General features: G+C 42.0%; 1 protein-coding gene across 1 annotated transcript in view; it reads right to left on the bottom strand.

The window, feature by feature from the left end:
* The window catches only part of LOC111875036 (alanine--tRNA ligase, cytoplasmic), a 67,786-nt gene that overhangs the window by 4,808 nt on the left and 38,327 nt on the right, over positions 1-24,651 (bottom strand). The window contains exons 10-19 of the mRNA XM_033755696.1: positions 23,304-23,354; positions 20,567-20,739; positions 18,779-19,165; positions 17,342-17,608; positions 13,203-13,431; positions 10,019-10,132; positions 8,380-8,516; positions 7,854-8,009; positions 7,412-7,582; positions 2,869-2,982 (exon numbers count right to left, since the gene is read on the bottom strand). Coding sequence (XP_033611587.1) covers positions 2,869-2,982; positions 7,412-7,582; positions 7,854-8,009; positions 8,380-8,516; positions 10,019-10,132; positions 13,203-13,431; positions 17,342-17,608; positions 18,779-19,165; positions 20,567-20,739; positions 23,304-23,354 — 1,799 coding nt within the window. The remainder of the gene's footprint in view (positions 1-2,868; positions 2,983-7,411; positions 7,583-7,853; positions 8,010-8,379; positions 8,517-10,018; positions 10,133-13,202; positions 13,432-17,341; positions 17,609-18,778; positions 19,166-20,566; positions 20,740-23,303; positions 23,355-24,651) is intronic.

Genomic DNA, 24,651 nt, shown 5'->3' with positions numbered 1-24,651 from the left:
AAGTGAGCCGAGCGGAGCGGAAGTGAGCCGAGTCCCAGCATAGTGGTAGCCATGCAATGCAAGTCAACAGCGGTGACGTCACCAAGGGGTACCGCGGTTGCTAGGCAGCGCGGGTAAACAATGGTTGCGAGAGAAGACTGTAGTAACAGCGGTACACAGCGTGGCTAGCACGATGGCACCAGACATAGTGGTGCCTATTACGTGGCCGTTTTCTGTATTGTCCGATTGAGGCTACATAAGGAGCAGCGAAGGCTATTCACAGTTAGTTCTCAAGGCAGCTACCTACGAGTTAGTTCCGAGCAAGCCTAGGAGTCGGAGTGTGTAATTCAGGGAGATTTGTATAGCTCCCGCGTTATTAGTACGTGAAGACTTTGGTTGTAGGGTTTGTAAAGTGTGGAAACCCGCAACTGTGTTATAATTAATTGTAGCCGTTTCTTGTAGATTGTTGAATAAACCAACTAACGATCTCTACGGCGTATTCTGTAATGAAACACGTTACATTGGTGTCAGAAGTGGGATACAGACTTGAACACGCCTCGACAAATAATAAAATTATTGTGCATCGAGTATTTTACTGCTTCAAAATGGAGGAGCAAGATATGCAACAAATAATCGACATGCTGGCAAGAATGGACGCCGACATGAGGGCAAACCAAGCGAAAGCAGACGCCGACTCAAAAGCCTGGCGAGAAGAAATTTTGATGCAGAGACAAGAGCCATCCAAGAAAGGACGGCCGCCATGCGAGAGAAGAGGTTGCAAGCCAATATGGATGCTTGGCAGAAAGAGATGACGGCCTGGCGAGAAACGACGGAGGCGCATCTAGATAAAGAAGTAAAGACGATAGCCTACCACGAGATGGAGGTATGTGTAGAAGAGGAAAAGCCGGCCACAGCGGACACAAAACCTGCGGCGGCACGAGAAGAGGAGGTCCCCATAGTGATACCGGTTGGAGAGACGATGGCCTACCAAGAAATGGAGGCTCGTCCAGAAGATGGAAAGCCGGCTTCAGTGCACAGGAAACCTGAGGCGGCAGAACTACCAGAGGTACCCGTACAAGACGCCGAAGTAATGCCGGTCAGAGAACCGAAGAAGAAAAGGCACAGGGACCGCAATCGACGAAATAAGAAGAATCCGACATGGGAAAATTGCGGACCCCAGAATAAATTGGCCGTCGTCAGCAGGAAGGTGTCCTGCCGTGCAAGAGTGTCATGGCGCCGGAGAAACATCTTCAGGAAATCTTGGACCCGAGGGGATCATGAATCCCGGAAGAAGTTGGCTGCCCCCTGCAAGAAGACATCCCGTCACGCGAGAGTGGCACAACGTTGGAGAAATGCCTTCAAGAAGGAAACTCCCCAGGGAACCTTCAAGATGCCGGAAAGAGAACTTGGCGCCACGGTCTCGTGCCAGCAAGCAGCTGGAAGACCAGGAGGAACAACGAAGTCGGCAAGGACGAACAACGCATCAAGGGCTGTTACGTCGACATGAGGAACCTCCGAAGACAAACTTGATCAAGGACTGGACATTGTGGAGGGGTCAACCCCCTCCAAAACGAAAAAGACGCAGGGCACAGAAGAGGAGCCGGTAAAATAGAAGAACCGGCCTCCCCAGTGAGAGTGAATGTGCCATGGGAGAAAGTGATGGATGAATGGGACATAACTGGACCTTCTGGCGAGCTGAAAGGAAACCGATCAAGACGAGCTTTGTCTTAAGAGGGGAGCGGATGTAACGGACAAAGAATAGTCGCTGCAAAAAGAGTAGCCGAAACAACAGGAGACACTCCAAGCACAGATACGGGATGGAAAAGGAACAGGGGTGCACCGTTAGGCTATTTGAGACGAACAGCCTTAAGGTGGGAGCAGTGTGACATGTTGAGCTANATCAGGGAGAGGATTCACCATCAGAAGAATATATTGTGACATGTTGAGCTATGGATGACGCTCCTCCCCCCACCCCCCGCCAGCCGAAGTGAGCCGAGCGGAGCCGAAGTTGGTCGAGTCCCACCATCCTGGTAGCTATGCAACACAAGTCAACAGCGGTGACGTCACCAAGGAGTACCGCGGTTGCTAGGCAGCGCGGGTAAACAATGGTTGCGAGAGAAGACGGTAGTAACAGCGGTACACAGCGTGGCTAGCACGATGGCACCAGACATAGTGGTGCCTATTACGTGGCCGTTTTCTGTATTGTCCGATTGAGGCTACATAAGGAGCAGCGAAGGCTATTCACAGTTAGTTCTCAAGGCAGCTACCTATGAGTTAGTTCTGAGCAAGCCTATGAGTCGGAGTGTGTAATTCAGGGAGATTTGTATAGCTCCCACGTTATTAGTACGTGAAGACTTTGGTTGTAGGGTTTGTAAAGTGTGGAAACCCGCAACTGTGTTATAATTAATTGTAGCCGTTTCTTGTAGATTGTTGAATAAACCAATTAACGATATCTACGGCGTATTCTGTAATGAAACACGTTACAGTATGAAAGACTAAAACAGAAGAAACATTTATCAATTACAGTGGATGGTGCTAATAATCTTTTATAGTATTACTAGTGTGACGGACCAGGATGAACCAAGTGAAATGAATAACTTCTTTGGAATTAGATATCTATGACATAACGGAACCTGTACCACTATTTTCAATTTCCCACTGACTTCAGCAGGTTGTTCTCAAGTTTTCTACAAAATGATTTCATTTGTCCACGTTGCAGAGGTCCAAGAATTTCCCACAGATGTCACATTTTCTGTCCTTATTCATTAACACCTCAAGAATTCTAAAACAAACAACCAATGGATTTCATGTTTTATTACACTAATCCACCTAGTTGTAACTAAGCTACAATGTTTGTCAAGCTGCTGTTACATGTAATATTATACTCACTTCAGGCACTGCTGAAAGGCACACTATCTTTTTTGCTTCTGAGTCTACACTGAAGAACATAGCAGATGTTTCTGCAGACAATGCTTTTACTTGCTTCAGAGCCCTATCAAGCGCCTGAAAATTAAAAATCACTATTACTGTTTGCAGTTCTTCCTTCTGTAACAGTGAGGTACAGTCCAGAACACACTCCTTTCAATTCCAACCCTTACACAAATCATATCAGTAGGAAGAGAATCTAAAATTTCAAATTTTATAAATCTTGTATGATTTCTCTCAGCAAGTCATGGAAGCCTCTCATCCGCTCCCTCAAGAAACCTCCTGAGCATGATGCCAGATCTAAAAGGCTACGCAGGTCAATATCTGTTCGGCAGCTCTAGTCCTGAGGCTACGGGTTCAATGCTTGCTTGGTAGCCCTGGCTTTTACTTTCCTCTACCTGCTCGCCTGGCCTTCCTCTCATCTCCACTGACCCTGCCACTCTCCTCTATTGATTTCTCATGTGGCCCACTCCCCTCCATCCCTGTTCTTATAGAGCTGGGTGTTTTTGACTGGTGGCTCAGTCTGCTAGCCACCTGTTCACAGATTTTCCTACCCTGAAGATGCAGGCAATACATTCCTCAAAAACGTCAGTTCACACAAGATCTAAACGGCGACACATTCCAGAAGAAGGCATTCTTCTACGTCTTTACTAGCAAGAACTCAAAGCAAAGCAGCTGAAGAGAGGAAATAAAAGTTATTCCAGGAAAGAGTTCAGAGAACTCCTTAAATTAACCTGTCACTGATTTCCCTCCACTTCATCACGCATCATCATTCCATGAGCCAAAAAGGATTGCTAATAATACTTAATGGTTCTCTCAACTGATAATGAATATATGAATGTGATATTGCATAATAATTATAAACAGTATATTAGAAAGGATACAAAAAAACAGTACTAACATATGTTTCTGCTTATTATTCTAGCATGTGCAGGGAAGAACACTCAATGCTAAGACAAAAATCAGCTAGAAATGCTAATCTCCCAGTCCACATTCAAACCAGGGGCCCTCTGAATGTAACAGAGGACTACTTACCTCTATACTATGAAATTCAGTATAGTGCCATCAACTGTCATTAGTCCTGTATAAAATGTAAATTTAGACATAACTTCAATTGTCATCAGATGTGAGCTGCATGACTAGCATAGCTACAGATTTATTTATTTTTGAAATGAATATGAGCTCTGGTATACAAAGCATGGAAACTCTGAACTTTAATTTCTTTATACTGTTTTCCTGCTTGTATTCTAATATCATAGTTTTAAATAGCCAAAATGTAGACCTTATAATTAACACAATCATTACTTGGCGACTATATAGTGACTCCACCTACCAACTATTTTTGAATGACATAAACCTCCATCAATTTGTTTGGATAATTAGTTCTTTAAATAGTTGCCTGTGTGCATCTTGGTTGCTAATGATGAGTTATTATATAACTTCCAATACCATGTCGACAGAGTTCACTCTGTATAACCTTCTGTATATAACAGTCATGGGCATGCAGTAGTGCAGTTGGTTGAGACACTATGCTACATTTTAGAAGGCCACAGGCTTGTTTCCCGATAAGGTCGCTGGATTTTTCAATTGATGTAATCCTTTCAGCTGTGCTACAGGGCTGGGGTCGACCAGATATATTCCTGGAGGTAGCCAACTGTTTAGAAAATGTGTGACCCTCAACATCTCACAATGCTGTGGGCCTCCTCTACCTCTTACAGTGATAGCTTTAACTCTTACATAATAGTCAAGTGTTCAAAGAGAGATGTTAATTACACTGAATCAGCTCCTGTCATTATATTTATAGAATCTTGGCATGTCACATCCCTGTGGTCCAGTCCAGTCCAGTCCAGTCTTTTGCCACCTTCTTACCAATTATAAGAGGATGGCCATGGACACAGTTTTGCCATGTTTTATACATATATACATACACACACAGGGTGTCCCAGGAGGAATGGACCAAACTTCGGGAGGGTGTTCCTTATGTTAAAGTATGCCGATTTAACCCCAAACACCTATGTCCAAAGTTGAAGGGTTTCGGAGATAATGGCCCGAGAAAAGTGTGGTCTTCTGCCGGGTCCACGCACTGTACCTATCAGCTGTGTTCTCTTATCTGTTTGTCCTTGAGTGTTGTGATGGCAGCTCACGTTAACCCCATACACTCACATACCAGAACGCGCAGCCAGCCATATTACGTCAGCGCTTGCCAGTCATGTGTCATGTATAGTGCTTGGAAACCCTAAGGACAATTATGACATGGCGAGCGAGTATTTTGTACTTCAATTTTATGGCTTCACGTCACTCACAAGTTAGTTTGATGTTATGTACCCTATTAACATTACAAAATCCACATATTCCTGCCAGTTTTAATATGTATTTTGAAATCAACAAGTGTGTAACACCGGTCAAAGTTTGACAATTCTCTGGCCATTATCTCCGTAACCGTTCAACTTTGGACATAGGTGTTTTGGGTTATATCGGCATACTTTAACATAAGGAACACCCTCCCGAAATTTGGTCCATTCCTCCTGGGACACCCTGTATATAAAACGACAAAAGCATTATTCACTAATAGTTTTGAAAGTAGTTTGGATTCAGAAAACAGTAAGTGCTGTAAAACTGATAAAACTGATCAAGCTGAAGCTGATGTAACCTGTTTCAGAAAACAGATTGATAAACACATTCCTGCAGCAATGAATATGCACAAAACAATACAGTTACGGTTGGAAATGGGAGTCTTCTACTCGGTCCTTGCAAAGGTGTTATAAGGAAGACAAGTGGGGAACCCAGTTCAGTTGAGTCAGTTGAGTTCTGCAAGGGAGGCTGAGAAGAGATGGCACTATAGCTCAGGACAGTTCAGTTGTGGGATATTTGCTGGACAGTAACGATCTGAGCACAGAAGCTGAAGAATTTCCACTGTTGAGAGCTGTTACCAAGCAACAACTAATGAAGACACTGCAAGCTGGAGAAGACTTAGGGTGTAGTGACTGGTAAAGTGTGGAAATCAGCAACAGTTCTGTAATTACTTGTAGTTCTGAGGGGTGTGTATAAGTGGTCAATAAATTAATTGGAGACCACAGTAAGAAGCTATACTGCCACACTACTATGGAGATGGAACAAATGATGGCACACCAGCTGGCTGAAATAAGAAATCACAGAATGAATGACAGTATGGCTGGAAGCCAAAATAGGCGCCAGTCAAGGAAAGATGATGGCCAAGATAAATGCCTATCATGACAGGTTGATAGCCAGGACAGACTCCCAGCTATAGAAAACAGAGGCCATGGATTTGTAGGCATATCCTGAAGAAAACGATACCATGGTGGTGCATGAGGAAGTCCCTAAGGAAGAGGCTGAAGTGAAAACTGTTGGGGCACTGGAGAATCAGCATGGGGATCGGCATCTAGCCACAGGGTGCCACAGTCAGCCGAATAAAAAGACCAAGGGCAACCGTGAGACCCGGAAGAAATTGGCTGCTGTTTGAAGGATGACCTACCATGCACGAACAGCAAAAGATAAAGGATGTGGTCATAAAAGAGCAATGGTCAAACAGACAAAACGGAACATTCGGACCAGGGACAATGTTACAAGAGGAATCTCTAAAGAATGGACATTACGGAAGAGACATCAGGAGCAACCAGAATGTAACATTTGCACAGAGGACTGAGATACACTCCTGCAGCTATAACTGAGGAAGGAGACAACTGGCAACGCCATCAGAGGGGGAAGCAGGAGGCGGAAGCTATCTATGATTCCAACAGCAGGCATATTTCTCACCGAAATCTTGACAATTTGGGCAGTGACAGTGGCAGTTCTTTATTTATGGCAGTTGCTTGCTTACTTTGTCGAGGGCATGAAACTCGAGTCCCCGCTCCTGCTAGCTAATACTCATATGGACAAAACTACAGTGAAACCTGTTTAATGTGACCCCAGTGAGAGGCATCTTCCTGCCTTAAACCTCTAAAGTAACTTGGTTCCAAACTTTTCACATATCATTTAGCCATACTTTACCCTTGTAACATGTATTCCAATTTAAAAAGATTTCCTGCCTAGAAAGCACACAACACCCAAAATTTATATTTTACCCACTTAACAAGTTCTTTGGTGTGTATGTGTATGCATATTGTATGTATTTACTTCCAAAGTTTGACTTGCAGCTTCAATTTCCCATATTTCTGTTTCCCTCAGATGTGGCTCACTCTGCAGGGTCAACTATAAACAAATTTTACAGGGCAAGTCTTCCCCTTCTCTTAATATCTCATTAGCATTAATAAAGTGTGTGTGTTTGTGGGATAATCTTCCTCACTACCATACTAAAAATGACTCATTACCATCTTAAAAAGTGTATATGAAGTGTATTCATTTAAACAATGTTAAAATACCTATACTGGACTTGTAACTGATGAACTGCTATTATTACTAGGTACAGTAATCCACCATCGTTAGATTAATAGTGTACTAATAAACACCAAACACTCGGTAGTTTACTACAAATTGCTAAAAGCCTCACCTTTTTACTGGAATAAGCTTTCAGCTCTTGCACAATGACGAGTGCCTTCGGGTTACCAGCAAGGAGGGCCTTAACTTCTTCTAAAACATTAGCGGTAATTTCAGCTGTTCTGGCTTGATCCTTGTCAGTTAACTGCTTCCTCAGATGATTCAAATTTGTCCTCATTTCCTCCTATACATATTTAATAATAGTTACTCAGCTTTGATGAGAAGGTGAATAATCTGTCTCATATACATATAAAATAATATAAAAGTATCAAGAATCTTTAGAAATTCAGTGTGCCTAGAAAACTAGCTGATCCAATTAATATTCTACACAGTTTTATTACTTCAGACATAGCCCCAACATTCATAAATGTGAACTGAATTTAGCACTAACATGCATCAAGGTGGTATGAACTATGGTACATGCATTTAAATGAAAAAATGCAGCAATAATACACCTTCTTCCAGTACGGTATGGTTGCATGGGAGACATCATCTGTGAGTTTGACAATCTTTTCCTTAAGGTCCTCACTGCTGATTTCACTATGGCCACCGTTCAGCAACGAAATAAACTTGTTCAACTCTTTTTCAAGCAGCTCTGTCTTCTTTAAAGCCTTATAATTAGAAAAAATGTTCTTAGCAAGAAGTGTAACTGTACAGGAAATCTGCTTGATTTAGAACTGTTTCAGACAGAGCCAGTCACTTCACTGGCTCAATGGAGTGGTCACAGACTCAAACCCCTTACCAGCAATTTGAAAACATAAAGCATCTGGTTTATAACCCACTTCTGATAACTAGTACAGCCATCAGTAATCGAATATCCTTCTCCCTCCTGGCCATATTTAAGTTATGGCAATTGTAATGCCTTTCATGATATTCAACGTCTACAACAAAATAATTGCTGTAATAGCATTTCATGATACTGATTGGATTCTGTACATTAAATTCCAAATGGTCCAGATAAATGAAGTCTGATTCACTTACCTTTGAAGCTTCAGCTCCTGTGAGGGCCACAATTCTTCTGATACCCTTGGAAACTGCTTCTTCACTTGCAATAACAAATTTTCCAACATGGCCAGCATGATGTAAATGTCTAAATAAAGTAAAATCTTCATCAGAAACTAAAGAAGAGCAACCTCCATAAAGTTCAGAATGATACAAGAATCTAAGCATGAACATGCTGGATTTTGTACAAAATCAAACAGATGACATAACAATTCTTATGTATCAATATGCAGACCAAAGTCTGCTAGAATAACAAAAGGGATGAAAATTTGAACTCAAGGAAACTTTCCATACTAAATTTAATCCAAATCTGTGAGTGGTATTTGGCGGTCAAAGATAACACAAAAAATATTAAACCCATCGGGTTTTCATTTTATGCCATGCACAGAGAAAACCCAAAGTGCACTGATATCATGTAAATAAAGTATTATGTTACAACTGTCAACATGCAGTCTACCATAATAAAAATATCACCCAGGACTCATTCAGAAGTTTCTTGTTGTCAACTTCAGAATATGTAGCTAAGTAAGTGTATGTAGCAGAGCCCTTAAGAATCTGAGTGTCCCTCAACTGGTAAAGAAGTTCCTGCCGTTTACAGAACAAGAGTGCATGAAACCATAATATTTATACTAAACTTGTAACAACACGTAATTCTTGTCACTGATTAAACTGTAGGATTCCCAAATCATCAAATTTAAACTAGTACTACATATCTGTAACTGTCCAGTTTATGTGATGGTCAACTGATGTTTTGTGTATGGTTAGGGTTCTGTGAAATTCCTCACTTTCTTCTCACAATTTTAGATTCCACCCCTGAGACTTGCAGCAAGTGGCTTGGGTCAAGCTTGAAGCCAGCTGCCCATCCATAAATCAGTCAAGTTAATGCGTAACATAAGGCCAAGTTCTTTAGAAATTCTAAACTTGACAGGGGAAGTCATAATTTTAGCAGCGCCATTTCCTGCTACCCCAAATCTCAGTTTCACAGCCACGCAGCAGGTGGCAAAGTTCACCCCTAAACTGTACACTAGTGGATATTCGCTTTTCTAATTGGACGAGAAAGATAAGCAACCTACCAGTCTGCCTGGTCCAGCCAACCATCATCTGAAGTGGGAGGTTCTTTGCCCGAATTTTGGGTAACCAGGGCAAATATTTACCATTCAGAGGGTGCTTGGAAAAGAGGACCCTGAAATTTACATTCATCGGAGGTACGCGTGTTTTGATCCTCGTGAATACACCCTGTGGTGACTATTAACGTGTGTCTTAGTAAACAGTAAGGAAGCCACATCCACTAACCTGCGAAGTGTGTCACTACGGTGCAGTTACCATTTATATAGTGCTCACTGAATAAAAACTTAAACTGTTCATTGGTGTTGAGTGTGACTTTCCTGAGCCTAATGCCCCACTAATCACCCAAGTTGTGGCCAGTCAACAGGGCCTGAGAGGGGTCGAATTTCTCTACCGGAGCTAGTAGAACCAAAGAACGGTTACAGGGTAAAGTGGCGCCCAATGCGGGGGCCGATATCACGACAAGGGTGACTAGAGGCAGTTAGGAGCCAGTGGAAACAAATCAGTGGTTAAGTGCCAGCGCAAACACGTGAAGAAAGGTCAGCGGATCTACCTATGAATGCCACAGCAGCGCAGATGACGGCCACCACAGCTGTCAGGGACCACACCGAAGGGGCCAAGAGGAAGTACGGACAGAGTCGCAACCTAGCCTCCAGAGCGCGGAGGGCTGCCAAACACAACATCGAACACGCACCACCAAGGTTAGTCAAGTGACACACATGGCCAGCTGAACGCTTTGGAACCGGGTTATAGAAGTGGAGCGGGTTGATAGTGAGAACATGTCGGGGGTATTTTCTGCAGACCTGTCGTGTGACCAGGGGGATTGTGTTGAAATAGAGAGGTCAAGTGTAGTAGTAGAAAGTCTGGATGAATTAGGAGACGAGGTTAGGAACCCGATGGAAGTGATGATACAAGCCCAGAGTGAAAATATTGCAGTTGACTCCCCCGCTGTACTGAGTTATTTACGAGACTTATTCGTCAGCGTAATTGCATCGATGAAGACTGGGAACAAAGAACTGGCCAGTAAGTTAGAAGAGAAGTTAAGGGAGAGTAATAAGGAACTGCAGGGTAGAGTAGAGGAGAAACTAAGGGAGAGTAATGATCAGATGAGAGAGGAGATCCGGAGGGAGAACGAGAAACTGGTAGAGCAGTTTCGGTTAGAAAATCAAAAGCTCAGCCAAGAATTTTCAAAGAAACTTCAGGCTGAAACTTCTAAAGTGTCTCGCCAGGTTAAGCTACTACAGGGTGACACGGAAAGGGAATTACAAATGGTGAAGGAAAAGCTTCAGGGAATCAGTTTGGAGTTCGAGGCCCGGCTGGAACAGCAATCCTGGAGCAACCAGGAGCTGACTTGGTGAGCTCTCCAGCTAAGTTCTTGAGGTCAGGTCGGAGGTAGACTTAATTGGCAATCAGGTAATTCACCTGGCTAGTGATATAGAAGTAGTAAAGGGCGAACTGGTAAAACGTGCAGAAGACTTAGAAAAACGGCAGGGGGAGAGCACCGCACAGCTGAACAAAGTGGCAGAGACCGAAAAACTTCAGATCGAACGCAAGTTCGAGCTATTAAATTTCGAGATTGACAAACTGAAGGACAGGCTTGCCGGAGTGACTCCCATGACTTGTGGTACGGAAGTAACACAAATCCCCCTCCACCGCCCACTGCTAATATGGCTAGAATAGAAAATGTATCATGCGGCTGTAATTCAAGTTCATGTTCTGTGTGTGTGAATGGGGTTGCGATGTTTGAGAGTACTATAGAGCCTGTATGCCATCACTCAGCGAACAGTTATTTGAGTTGCGCTGACTTCCCGTTGTCTCAGTTTGACGATAGCTCGGAGGTTAACCCGATATTTCATCTAAATCAGCTGGATGAATTCATGAGACTCAGGAGCGTGCCTAAGCCCCTCATGCTAGCACTAGCCTTCAAATCTATAGTGGGGGCTGTAGGCAAACAGTGGGCAGCCACTGTAGCCCGAAACCAGCATTTTCTGGGAACTATTGGTCAAAGTTGAAGCAAAGCCTAGTCCGGTGCAGTTTGTACCAAGACAGGATCAATCCCAGGTCTTGTTTATCTCTGTCCAGCCATTTCCTAAAGTACGCAACCATGGCCTCTTATTTGGAACCCAGGCCCTCTGACACAGAAGTCAATGAGGCGGNCCCCGCTGCAGGGAACTCCTTGAACCCCCACGCTCCCACCTTCGCCGGCACCGATGGACAACGTCGCGCTGGGGACTTGGGAAACTAGAGCAGGGAGTTGTTGAGGACCGAATGACTCTCGCCAGTAAAAACAACGAACCGACAGGTCCACCTCACAGGCTAAGCGTTCAGGGCAAGACTGCAGTAAACGTTAGTGGACCAGAAATTTTCGATGGGGGAATCGAACCAGAGGCTATAGGGGAATTGATATTGTTCTTCATAAATGAGAATGACTTAGCTTGCTGCCCGCAAGTGAACATTTCGTTCGGGAACGGCATTTCAGCTATCACTCTTTTAGACACGGGGAGCGAGGCGAACATCTTGACCGAGAAGCTTTATGATCAGCTGATAGGGGCAGGGATAGCTGTGCCCACGCTGCCACTAGAAAACGTAGCACTAGTCATGGCATTTCGCAGGAGGACAAAGAGGATTAAGAAGCAGGGGCTCATAGAATTTTTTGTAGGCGAGGAAAAGTTTGAGGCTATTTTCTTAATATCTCCGCAGTTAATTAATTCGGCCATTTTAGGCTCATCATTCGCTAAGCAATATGGGATCACTATTGATTTTGTTACTAAATGCTTTTACTATGAGAGATGGAAATAGGAAGGGACATTCGTTCGATGAAAGTTCCGGGCCATTGGACGCCAGAAATGATGAGTGGGAGTCGAAGAGAGATCTTTCCCATAAATGTTTTGGTGTCACCCATGACCTGAAACCCCCAGCTGTAGACAATGACCCACTTCACCCAGCTGTTAAAACCAGCTGTGACGCAACCCAGACAGAAGCAGGTAGGAAGGGAAAGGAATGTTTTGTTGAGGAAGAAAGCTGTATTTTGAATTGTGCTACTGTGAATGGTAGTTATGTACGGCAGAGAACCCTGTTAAATGGCGCTGCGAGTGACCAAGAGATGGAGAAGCGTATGAAGAAGTGTGTCCAAGGGAGATTTATGGCAGCTTCGTTGAGAGCCCAAGCGAAGAAGAAACGGCTGTCCTTAAGGAAGTTAATGTAGGAAGAACAGAGAGTAACCTGCTACACCCCACCCCGATCCAAACATCAGAACTTGACCTCCATGACTCACGCTCGTTGAATAAGGCATATTTGTCTGCTCTGATCGACACGAATGACAATATGAATGAGTCCCAGAAAGAATGCTTGATAAGAGTTATAGAGTAGTCATATGAAGCGTTTCACCATCAGACCTGGCAGGTGTAACATTTTTTAGTATAAATTTCAGGTAGACGAAGACAAACCCATAGTAGGGTATTCTCGCCCCATCCCCTTTGCTATCCGCCCCACCGTTAGAGACCAGATCAGGCAAATGTTGCAGGATGGCATTTTAGAATTTAGCAATTCACCCTTCCTTAACCCTTTGTCCGTGGTTCATAAGGGAAATAAGAAAATTAGGATTTCTGTGGACGCAAGGAAGTTGAACCAGCATACCGTCCTGGATAGAGAGCGCACCCCACCTTTACAAGATTTGTTGCAAAAATTCGAAGGAGCGCAGTTCATGACTACCATAGATTTGACCTCTGCGTATTTACAAATTCCACTGCACAGAGACTCCCGGAAGTACACTGCATTCTTGTTCGATTCTACAGTGTACCAGTACACACGCACGCCGTATGGGTTCCCAAATTCACTATCCGATTTGTCAGAGCCCTGAAATTGGCCTTTGGTGGTGAGACTGATGAGTTCATTGTGTTTTACATGGACGATGTCTTGGTATTTTCCAGAAGTTTCGGGGAGCATCTCAGGCACTTGGATATTGTGCTAAATAAATTAGAGAGAACAAGCTTTACTTTGAATGCGGATAAATGCCGATTCTGCCAGAAGGAGATCAGATTTTTAGGGCATAGCACTGATAGGATGGGGGTATCAGCAGGCCCGGACAGAGTTGAGGTCATTCTGAAATATCCAGCACCGAGGAACGCGAAGCAGCTACAGCAATTTCTAGGGACCTGCAACTTCCACAGCCGCTTCATAGTCGGTTACGCTGAGTATGTAGCCCCCTTCTCCCATTGCTGAAGCAAGGGATTAAGTGGAGCTGGACCGACAAGATGAAGGGCGCCTTTGAGAAACTGTGCGCAAGCTTCACTAATAGTGTTCAGTTGGTTCACCCACGCCCTGATTTTCCGTACGCTATATACATGGATGCGAGCAAACTTGGCATTAGCTCGGTTCTTATGCAGGAAAGCGACTCCGGGGAAAAGCTGATAGTGTGCTGTCCCCCACTGAAAGGAAGTACTCCACCTGCGAGCAAGAATTGCTGGCTGTCGTGTATGCTTTGTAGAAATACAGAGTATATATTTTCGGGCACAAAGTCACTGTCTATTCCGACAATAAGATGCTGACGTTTTTTGAGGAAATGCAGCCTACCTCCAAAAGGGTCGCACGCTGGGTCATGCAGATCCAGGAGTACGACCTCCACATAGTGCACATAAAGGGTACCGATAATTTTTTCGCAGACGCTTTAAGCCGAAATCCAGTAGGCCTTACGGAGGAAGGACTGAACCAGCTAGTGAGACAAAAGGAAATACTCGTGTCGCCCATTAATTTGAATCTGGACCCTGACCTGAAGAAGGAACTGGGGAATTTGGCGAAACACCAACTCGAGAACCCAAAAATCAGCGAAATCATGCGAACCTTGAGGACAGGTATCCCCCCCAGGGCTGGTCAGTTCACGCTCAAGAATTAAGTTTTGTAGTAAGGATGACAAAACGTACCCGTACTGGAGGCCAGTACTACCAAGGGACCTAGAGTACCAGGTCATAAGTTACGTACATGCCTTATTGGTTCACCAAGGCACTGATAAGTGCATGCATCATCTGTCCTACTCGTTCTATATGAGGAAATTAGGTAGAAAGGTGCACCGGTACATTTCGCATTGTGACGTATGTCAGTGCGTGAAACATCCCAATCGAGCGTATGAGATCGAGACACGAACCCACTTACCCACGAAACCCGGGGAGCTGACGTCCTTGGACCTCTATGGTCCTCTGTCCACAGGGCGTGGCGGAGTCCAGTAGATTCTGGTGTGCTTGGAAATGTTTTCCAAGCATGTAGCCTTGTACGCCTTAAAATCGGCCACCACAAAGAGCTGCCTGAACAAGCTAAAATCACGCTACTTTCCAGAAGTCACCACTCCCCAATGCATACTCAGTGACGACGGTAGCCAGTTCACCAGCCCTTCTTGGAGAAAGGCCTTTCTGATCTAAATATTGATGTCAAATATTCCCCCATACGCCACACCGAGAGCAACCCAGCCAAACAGGTTATGCGAGAACTTAACAAACATTTTCAGATTTACTGCCATACAGCTCAGAAAAAGTGGCCAGAGCTGGTCCCCTACATCACGAAGTGGCTGAACACTTCAGTGAGTGGAACCACGGGCTATCCTCCCATTGAACTTATGTTCAATAAGCCCAGGCCAGATTTATTCAGGGAGATCCTGGATAAAACTCAGCTGCCAGAGGCGGAAACCCTCAAGTCTAAAACACTTAAGGTCTACACTCGCATGAAGCTGCGGGCTAACAACAGGAGGAACAAACATAAAACTGGGACTACAAAATGGAGGCCCCAGCTTAACGAGAAGGTGCTCATGCGGTGCCAACCTACTTCAGACGCAGCACAGGGCATCACTGGGAAATTCCAGCATCCCTTTGATGGTCCGTTTGTCGTAGGCAAATTTATACCCCCTAGTATGTACGAGGTCTCCGACGGCAAGAGAAAACTATGAGGAATGTTTAACTTGGGCCACCTTAAGCCTTACTTGGACAGTGTGGACTAGTGTTAGTATAATAGCATACTAGTCATGAGGGAAGTGATGATAAATTTGTAGTAAGAGTGAATTAATTCAGTTAAATTTCTTGGTATCAAGAGGTAGGGCAGTTAAATTGTCCGAAGTTGAGTAATTGTGTTGGGAAGAGTTGCTCAGTAATTGCTGCGCCGGGGTGATGGCTGTGTGAATACCAACTTTCTATGTAGGCCTGCGCGCCTTTGTATGGAAATACTTGTAAAAGGGATAACAGAGAAGGCTTGTAAACGTGTAACTTTCAATCGGTTTCGGCAAGGAGTGAATGAGGAAAGGCAGGAGAAAGTTTGAACTCATAGGTCTGAAAGAGAATGGGCAAGAGAGAATTAAGCTTACACTCGCCTAAATTCTAATGATAGGAACAAACCATTGTTATGGCCAGCGTGCTACAGAAAAATATTACATACTTGTATGGGTATGTTAGGACAATGAGAATGTTAGCCTGTACGAACAAAACTGTAGGAGAGGAGTTGCCAGCTAAGTGTAAGACCTGGTAGTGAGAAACGAGCTGTAAATCCGAGGTGACAAAGCTACTTAGGGAGTGAGGTATTGTCCAGTGAGGCCCATAAATGTGGCAATGTGCGAGTGAACCAGAAGTGGACTTCAAGAAAGTAGTCAGAACAATGGTAGCGACATGAGCAACAACAGGACTGGAAAGGGTAGAAACTAGAAGTGAGCCAATAAACAATTTTAGTTGTAAGATGTAAGTTTCGAAAGTCTGAGAAAATGTATTGGAGTCAGAGAAAGAGACAACAAGGGACTTTGTATTGTCAGCCCACATAAGTATTGTCCCAATGATTGCGTGAACTTTCATTTCTGTTGTTTTAGGATTTACTGAATGGTACTGTTTAGAGGATGGGGGCGAAAGCCACCTGAATTTTCAGATGTGTTGTACATGGTAAGCCTCTCGCTATTGCTGCCAGTGGTGGACCATACGATCAATTAAGGTACTGTCTATTTACATTTAGTTTTCTTTTTTTTTTTTTTTTTGTTTAAGCATTTGTGTGTGGAAATGGAGGAGAAACGGCAGTAAGACGAAATGTTGACTTATTCAGGCTGCACCAGAATAGTCATTCTTTCGCTTGGGAGGTTGTAACTGTCCAGTTTATGTGATGGTCAATTGATTTTTTGTGTATGGTTAGGGTTCTGTGAAATTCCTCACTTTCTTCTCACAATTTTAGATTCCACCCCTGAGACTCGCAGCAAGTGGCTTGGGTCAAGCTTGAAGCCAGCTGCCCATCCGTAAATCAGTCAAGTTAATGCGTAACACAAGGCCGAGTTCTTTAGAAATTCTAAACTTGACAGGGGAAGTCATAATTTTAGCAGCGTCATTTCCTGCTACCCCAAATCTCAGTTTGACATCCACGCAGCAGGTGGCAAAGTTCACCCCTAAACTGTACACTAGTGGATATTCGCTTTTCTAATTGGACGAGAAAGATAAGCAACCTACCAGTCTGCCCAGTCCAGCCAACCATCATCTGAAGTGGGAGGTTCTTTGCCCGAATTTTGGGTAACCAGGGCAAATATTTACCATTCAGAGGGTGCTTGGAAAAGAGGACCCTGAAATTTACATTCATCGGAGGTACGCGTGTTTTGATCCTCGTGAATACACCCTGTGGTGACTATTAACGTGTGTGTCTTAGTAAGCAGTAAGGAGGCCTATGTCCACAAATCTGCGAAGTGTGTCACTACGGTGCAGTTATCATTTATATAGTGCTGACTGAATAAAAACTTGAAACTGTTCATTGGTGTTGAGTGTGACTTTCCTGAGCCTAATGCCCCACTAATCATCCAAGTCGTGGCCAGTCAACACGGCCTGAGAGGAGTCGAATTTCTCTACCGGAGCTAGTAGAACCAAAGAACGGTTACATATCTCACTCCCGTCCCACAACAAAATTCAACTGAAGTAGTATTGCCTGCTGGTCCACAAGGGTCCTCTTCCAACTTTTCAACGCGGATTCCTATAGACACCACTCTGACAGGATCCGGATAGGTCTCTTGAAATACTGCACGGACGCCTTGGATTGTTTTTGCAACAGCCAAGCTAGCTTCTTTAGCATATACAGGTTCATTTTTATCTATCACAGCATTGGAATGAACTTCTGTAGCCTTTACTTGCTCAACAGACATTGCACCCTATCAAAAATCAATACACAAAAGTAAAAATCTTTTAAATATTACTTTATGACAAATATGTAACAATATTCTCTTACAGTAACCATTTCTCTCTTTTGCAAAGATGTACACATGAGAAAAAAATCACATAACTGAAGGAACATATCTGTCATTATGTTCAAAATCTTTCACACATTCATGCAAATGAAGAAACAATACACCTCCATCTAGAGCAATTACATCTGAAATATGGAAAAGATTTTTCTCATATGTCAGTTAAACACTTTAATACAGAAAAATGTTAAAACTGGATTTAACAAATGTACAAAATCCATACTTTACATAAGGGACTGAAGATGGGACCTGACTAATACTTAACCAACTGACATGACTGATAGCCTGAAAAGATTTTATCAACTTTAGTTACACTGAAAGCTTCAGATCTCACACCATACTTTATAACTTGAACACAAAGAATACAAAATCAAGTACAGTTTTATCAGTTAACCAAAAAAGAGTTTGAAATTGGAATATACCCAACATAGTAATCAGAGCATAAAACACATTTCATCCCTTCACAGTTATAGGCACTGAAGCACAAAGGGGGGAAAAAAACAGGTTACTGGTAGGTGAGATGAAGTTAATAGAAACAAATTGGAATGACTCAATGATTTACATATACCATGCTCATGTAATTTTCTTCAAAACCTGTTCATAAGTGAGAACTGTAACTACTGCGACATCCAAGACTGCAGTGAATTAGATATGCAGGAAAGTAAGTGAGAGCTATGGAAGGCTCAGAGGGAAGGGAAGAGGTATGGTAGCCCACAACCAGCAGAAGAGGGAAGAAATCCTAAGAGGAGTAATTCTGGTTTTTAAGGTAATAATATTAAACAAGGCAAATGAATCAGAAACTGTGCACCTATATGAAACTGTTACAGTACAGATGTAAAGTTACAAGATGATATTAGAATAAAAAAAATTGTCACACTTTTCACCTTTATCATTTTGAAATGTCAAATTGTTGTTAAGTCATTACAAATTTGTGTGAACACAGTGTATCAACAATAAGTGGATGACATGATGATAAGACTTTATATATTGCTTTCCTATTCACATCCAACATCTCACACTTTACACAATGATAGCAAGACAATTTACAAGCTCATGTTGTAAACACCATTTACATACCTTCTTTTGGAAGTCAAAACGTATTCTGTCAGGTGTTGCAAGGAAACCTTTCTGATCTGCCTCTGTCCCCAACACAGCTCGCAAAGCAAAATTCAACACATGAGCTCCTGTGTGGCTGTTCATCACTAGGCGTCTCCGAGGTGTGTCGAGGTGTAATGATACCTCATCTCCTTCACAAAGTATCCCTTCTACTGTACCAATATGTAGCACATATCCTCCTGTGATCTGTACATTCTTTACAGAGAATTCTACATTCTGCAGAAAGAAAACAACATTAAGCATAGCAATACATGAAATGCTTAAAGACTGATTGTTTCTCCCAACTTCCCATATGACCTTAAAATAATGGCAGATATTACATCTGGAAGATGAAGAAAATTCATTGTCCTATGTTATATGGTTATCATGGTGGCTTCACTGTCTTCAACCATTGAAACACTGGGATCAATGGTTCGAATCCCACTCATTACATGAATCTATGTCTGCATTACTTTTGAGTCTGTGTTATCCAGTGTATGTATAGGCCTTGCCAATAGGCTGATACCCTGTCCAGCTCTCCAGGAGTCCTATCAAATTTCTAAGAAGGAATCACAGTTTCACAAGTTAACTCTAAATGGGAACAACCTTCAGGGCCTAATTCATAAAAATTTACGATTTGTGGTTACTCTTTTCAAAGTATACAAGTTATATACAGTGAGATTATCTGTGAGACAACTGAAAATTGTTCAGCTGGTATGGCAGGGGGGCCATATGCTACTCGCTTTAACTCACAATATGCATATAAGGACTCATAGTGTAGTTAACAGGACAATAGCAATTTTAATTTATCTTCAATACCGCCCAGTAAATCTTTTAACAGCTATCATGAAGCAAGCTTATGCAATATGTACCCAGTGACCATTACTCCAAGCCCTATTATATTAAACATTCAATCCGTCTAATTTCCTGTGTTGTACTGCCACATGAGATACACACTAAAACAAGAGTTCACATAGGATACCCATGTGAAAAGTAGGATGGATGTCACAATTACACAAAGCAAGACTATTCATACAATCATAAATAAATTTAGACAGACAGGGCCATATGTGAAGAAAAATGAAAACCAAATTAAAATGCTGAGTGCTCACAGAAGAGAAATAAGATGGAATCAATGCTAGGCTTGAACATTCTCATCAAAAATCCCTTAATCCCTTGAGTGCTAACGTCCCTGTGGATAGATACGCGAAAAGTGCTATGCTATTTAAATGCCATTTATGTAATATTACATGCATACTGATAATAAATTCTACTCACCCCATTTTTGGAGTCAGGAAACTGGAAAAATTCCTTTGTTGTTGTCAGATGAATGTATATTGTTATTCTGGAACGATTTTGTTTCTATCACAGCACATTATGAAAATAAAAAAATATTTTTGATACTTTTTCTTAGAAAGAAAATGAAACCTTGACGTTCAAGAATAATATCAAAATCAAATAATTGAAAAAAAAAAAAATAGCAATCTATTGCTGTTTTCTGATAGCTCTATTCATTTTATATATGATGTTAAAATTTGAAAATTAAACACCAAATAGTTTATTCATTGTATCAAAATTTTTAAAACACTGCACTTCACGCTCTCTCTCTCTCTCTGCATGTAGAATCAGTGAAACAGCATAAGTGAACTATGTACCACGGGTACACTTATGTTCAGGGAAGCATTCACCATGAAGGCCCTTCTCACACTTTGCACATATTGTGCGAGATCTTCTCTGCCCTTTCCCGAGGCTTGTCCTTCTGTTGCAAACATAGCAATCCTTTTGTGTACCTGGGGGCAACTTTCTCAAAAATTTCTCCTTATTTTCCCCTCCATCTGATGGTCCAGCTGTAGGTACATTTGTTCTCTCCTGCATCCATTCTTCACCTAGAGATTCTATAATTTTGATGTAGAAATCAAGCCGAGACATTGGTTTCAAACCAGCTGGAATATTTTCGTTATGATGTATGTACAAATTGAGTACCATTCGAGAAAAAATGTTGAAGCCCACTTTCTTCCAGTATTTTGCCATACAACGTTCATCGATGTACGAATACAACATCATGTCTGAAGTAACAATACCACCCATGAATTTGTTGTAGGACTGGATAATATGGGGGGTATTCACAGTTCTTTGATTACCACAACGAACTTGGGTGTATTCTCTTTCAGTAGCTTGACCATAGGTGGAAAGGTGTAAAACTGGGAAACGTTGAGATTTTTTTCACGGTATCCTACAGACAGAATTGGGCCACTGCGGAAATACTGTGTTTGACGGACCTGAAATTTATTTCCGAATGCTGCAGGCAACCATTTTCTGTTTCTTCTAACTGTGCCTGTTATGAAAGCCTGGAGTTCGTGAAGTTCTTTTACAAGTGGGATGCTCGTAAAAGAATTGTCCATGAAAATGTGTTAGCCTTTACAGAGATAATTTCCCATATTCAAAAGTTTCATTACTACCGTGTAAGCTAATCCACATTTTTTTCTATCTGATATTTTTTCATCATTCTTGGGCCCCGATATACAAAAAAAAGCTACACAATACTTTGACACTGAGTCACATAACATCCAAAATTTTATTCCCCAACAGTGATGGTGTTTATTAGGCAAATACTGCATCAATTGTGTATGATTTTTGGTGCCAACTAAACTTTCGTCAACACTAAGTTGTTGGTGTGGCACATAATGGTTATGGAAAAGTGTATCTGCGTGGTCAATCAAAGGTTGGAATTTAGCGCAAGGGTCATATCCGGGTTGTCTAGGGCCTGCCAAGTTCTTATTATCCACCAGATGGAAAAATTTCAGGATGAGCTGCAAACGGTCGAGAGAAAACATATTACAGAACCAAGGAACATTTTGGCTTGGGCTTGAAGACCAATATGAAGAAATGGTTGGCTGTCTTTCAATTCCCATATTAAGAAGGCAGGCAATGAAACCTTCCAATTCTGTGACTGTAATGTCCTTTCATTTTAGTACCCAGGAGTGAGGAAAAATATTTTTATGGGTCTGGAGGAAACTTCTTGCATAATTATTTGTTTGGGTAAGTACGGAATTTAGCAGTGATATGGTGAAAAATTGATAAAAATACTGAAGTGGTGTCATAGGTGTGGATGGGATATGTTTTGGTCCTTGCATTTCATTATAACAGAAAGGGATTTCTGGTCGAATATCACTGTCCTCAGCAACCTCCTCCCAGTCACACATGTAGTCAGGAAGGCTTTCCACAGTGCCATCAAGGTCACTGTCACTTGTTTCACTGATGTGGGCAGGTGAAGTGTGCCTCCGTTTTGGCTGAGGGCTGGGTGTTCATGGAACAAAATCACTCTCGCTGGTGTTGAAAGAGATGTCGTCACTATTAGACAACTCAACATCACTAACATCTTCTTCCAAAAAACCAGAGATCTCATCATCTCTCACATGTCTCTTAGCCATTGTAAATGAGAAAACACACGCACAATGAACACACAGTATGTCACCCAGAAAATGCGGAGAAACTTACTGCAAATTTGTTGCGATAGAATCATCTCGAGGGTCTCGAGACTGGAACAGAATCGAAACTGAAGCTTCATTCTTCAAGATGAAGTGAATACAAGTACCATCTGTAGGCCAATAGGTACAAATACAATGAAATAAAAACCTTCTTCAGAGGCTCATTGCCCTATCCTGTGATCAATTGGGGAAAAAATCGTAGAAAGTAGATTTTTAAGGCAACTGACATCACACTCGAGATTCTTGGACTTTAAACATCAATCTACACGGTGGTATATAATGCTACGACATCTGAAGTCACAGAAAGAAATTACAAGTGTTTAGAAACTGCTAGACACCATGGCCTACAGAGTGGCTGCGCCGCATTCATCGCATATACCAGCGCGGCCTATGCACAGGTGACAAGACTTTAAAGTTTCATGTTTCAAGTTTCCTCTGTTTCTATAAAGGAATAAAATATGAGAATCTGAATATTTTACAGATGTGCCAGGATTGTATATGTAATAACAGGGATCATTTCTGGTATCTGCTGTGAGATGTATGGGTTTTGTTTGTGATCTGTTAGCCTACTGGCTTGTTGACTGCATGACACACTCAGTCAGAGGGAGAAAAAGTTGACACAAGTACTTTCTGTCTCTTCTGCTGAACCGGACAAACAGTCTCTGGAAATCTCTCAAAGAACCTGCCTGCATTACTAGCATACCTGCAGAAACAATTTGTTGCTTGGGATGGTTACTTAGATTAAATATTGTGCTGAAACATATGTACCTTTTGTAACCTTCAAAATATAATTGCTGTGGGGCATGCCATATAAAGAAAACTGTATTCCTGCACCAGAATGGCCTGTCTATGGAAATCATGCAAACAAAACTGCAGTTCACTATTCATAACCACTCAAACAAGTTATGTTAGAACACATAAAATGAAACTAAATCATACTTTTAAACACCACCAGGAAAATTTTATGAGGCACAATAATCTAGAACATAAATTTTGGGCAGGCCTCTCTATCTATGCACATTNCTTGGAATGCCACAGTTTTAACACCTTGGCAATACAAACATCAAACTCTAAAAGGATAAAAAAGTAAAGTTATTAAGATTCTGCAAACGAATAAATCTTGAACCTCGACAAATAAGACATTTAAAAATCACTCATGTATCCATGACTACTTGCATTTACTTAACTTTTAACGTCTGAAGTGGCCCAATTGGGCCAGTGATGAGTATGGTCGTCGTGGCGAAAGTACCCTGATTTGGGCAGCTGGGCATTTAAACTCCGCTAGCGGAAGAGCGCACAACCTCCACTACTAGAAGCGCATGCACAATCTTATATATTTAGTTTTAAATAGATTAAAATATACAGGCTTCAAGCCCTGTGTCATGTAACTGAATCTCACATTTGTGTAATACTCCTTGAAGCACCTCAGAAAGCACAGTCCCATGCCACATATATTGCACTGCATTTTAATTTCGTCATGTTCCAAACAACTTTTCATTACCACTGTATGATAAAATGGAACTACAATATTCAAATTCACTGTGAACTCACAGAAAACTGAATGCACTCTGCATCACAGCTGTGACACAAGTGTTCGTTGGCAGCCATAGAAAGGGCAATATTCTCTTGCAGCTGCAATGGCAGGGCTTGGCACTGAATTAAGGAACACTGAATATACCTTGTAGCCTTTCCATAAAGGCCATGTTTTCACTTTTCTCTTTAGTCAAAAGACTGGGATAGGATGGGTGTAACAAAGACCTGAAACTTCTTAGCAGAGAACCAAATGACTTTATTGCTTCCAGCTGTTTTATGGCACCAGAGAATGGGAAAATATTTCAAGTGTTACAAGCAGGAGTGATTTTATAATGCAAGGCTACTATGTGAAAAAGTGGGAAACTATTTTTACAGTTTGCATCAAAATTACAAGAAAAAAAATTAAAAAGCAGTTAAGCATCTGTTATAGTATTTGTAACTGTACACTGCATTTCCAACATGTACAGAGCTTTCTTTAATTTTTATTGGCTCAAAATGCTTTGGTTGGATAAATAAACTCAAAAATTTTCTTAATTTAAATCTATTTTTTTTAGTTGCTTTCTTATAAATAAAATCTAAAAGTTTATGACGAAGACATATTAAATACAAATATTATATTTCTGAACGTTATCCACTGTCCTGCTTTTCTTTAAAATACCATCCTGTTTTCACTTAAACCACAACATTTCAGAGACTGGATTCTGTCTCTGTGTTAAGGTATAACCTACTGTTGGGCCCAATCAATAGAGATGGTCCATACCTCCAAAACATGTTTCAACTAAAAACAGGACAATGAATAATGTCCAGAAACGTAATATTTGCTTTCTTACACCA

Source organism: Cryptotermes secundus, unplaced genomic scaffold (assembly GCF_002891405.2).
Source record: "Cryptotermes secundus unplaced genomic scaffold, Csec_1.0 scaffold1422, whole genome shotgun sequence".
NCBI lineage: Eukaryota > Metazoa > Arthropoda > Insecta > Blattodea > Kalotermitidae > Cryptotermes > Cryptotermes secundus.
This window is presented reverse-complemented; position numbering and strand designations above follow the sequence as displayed.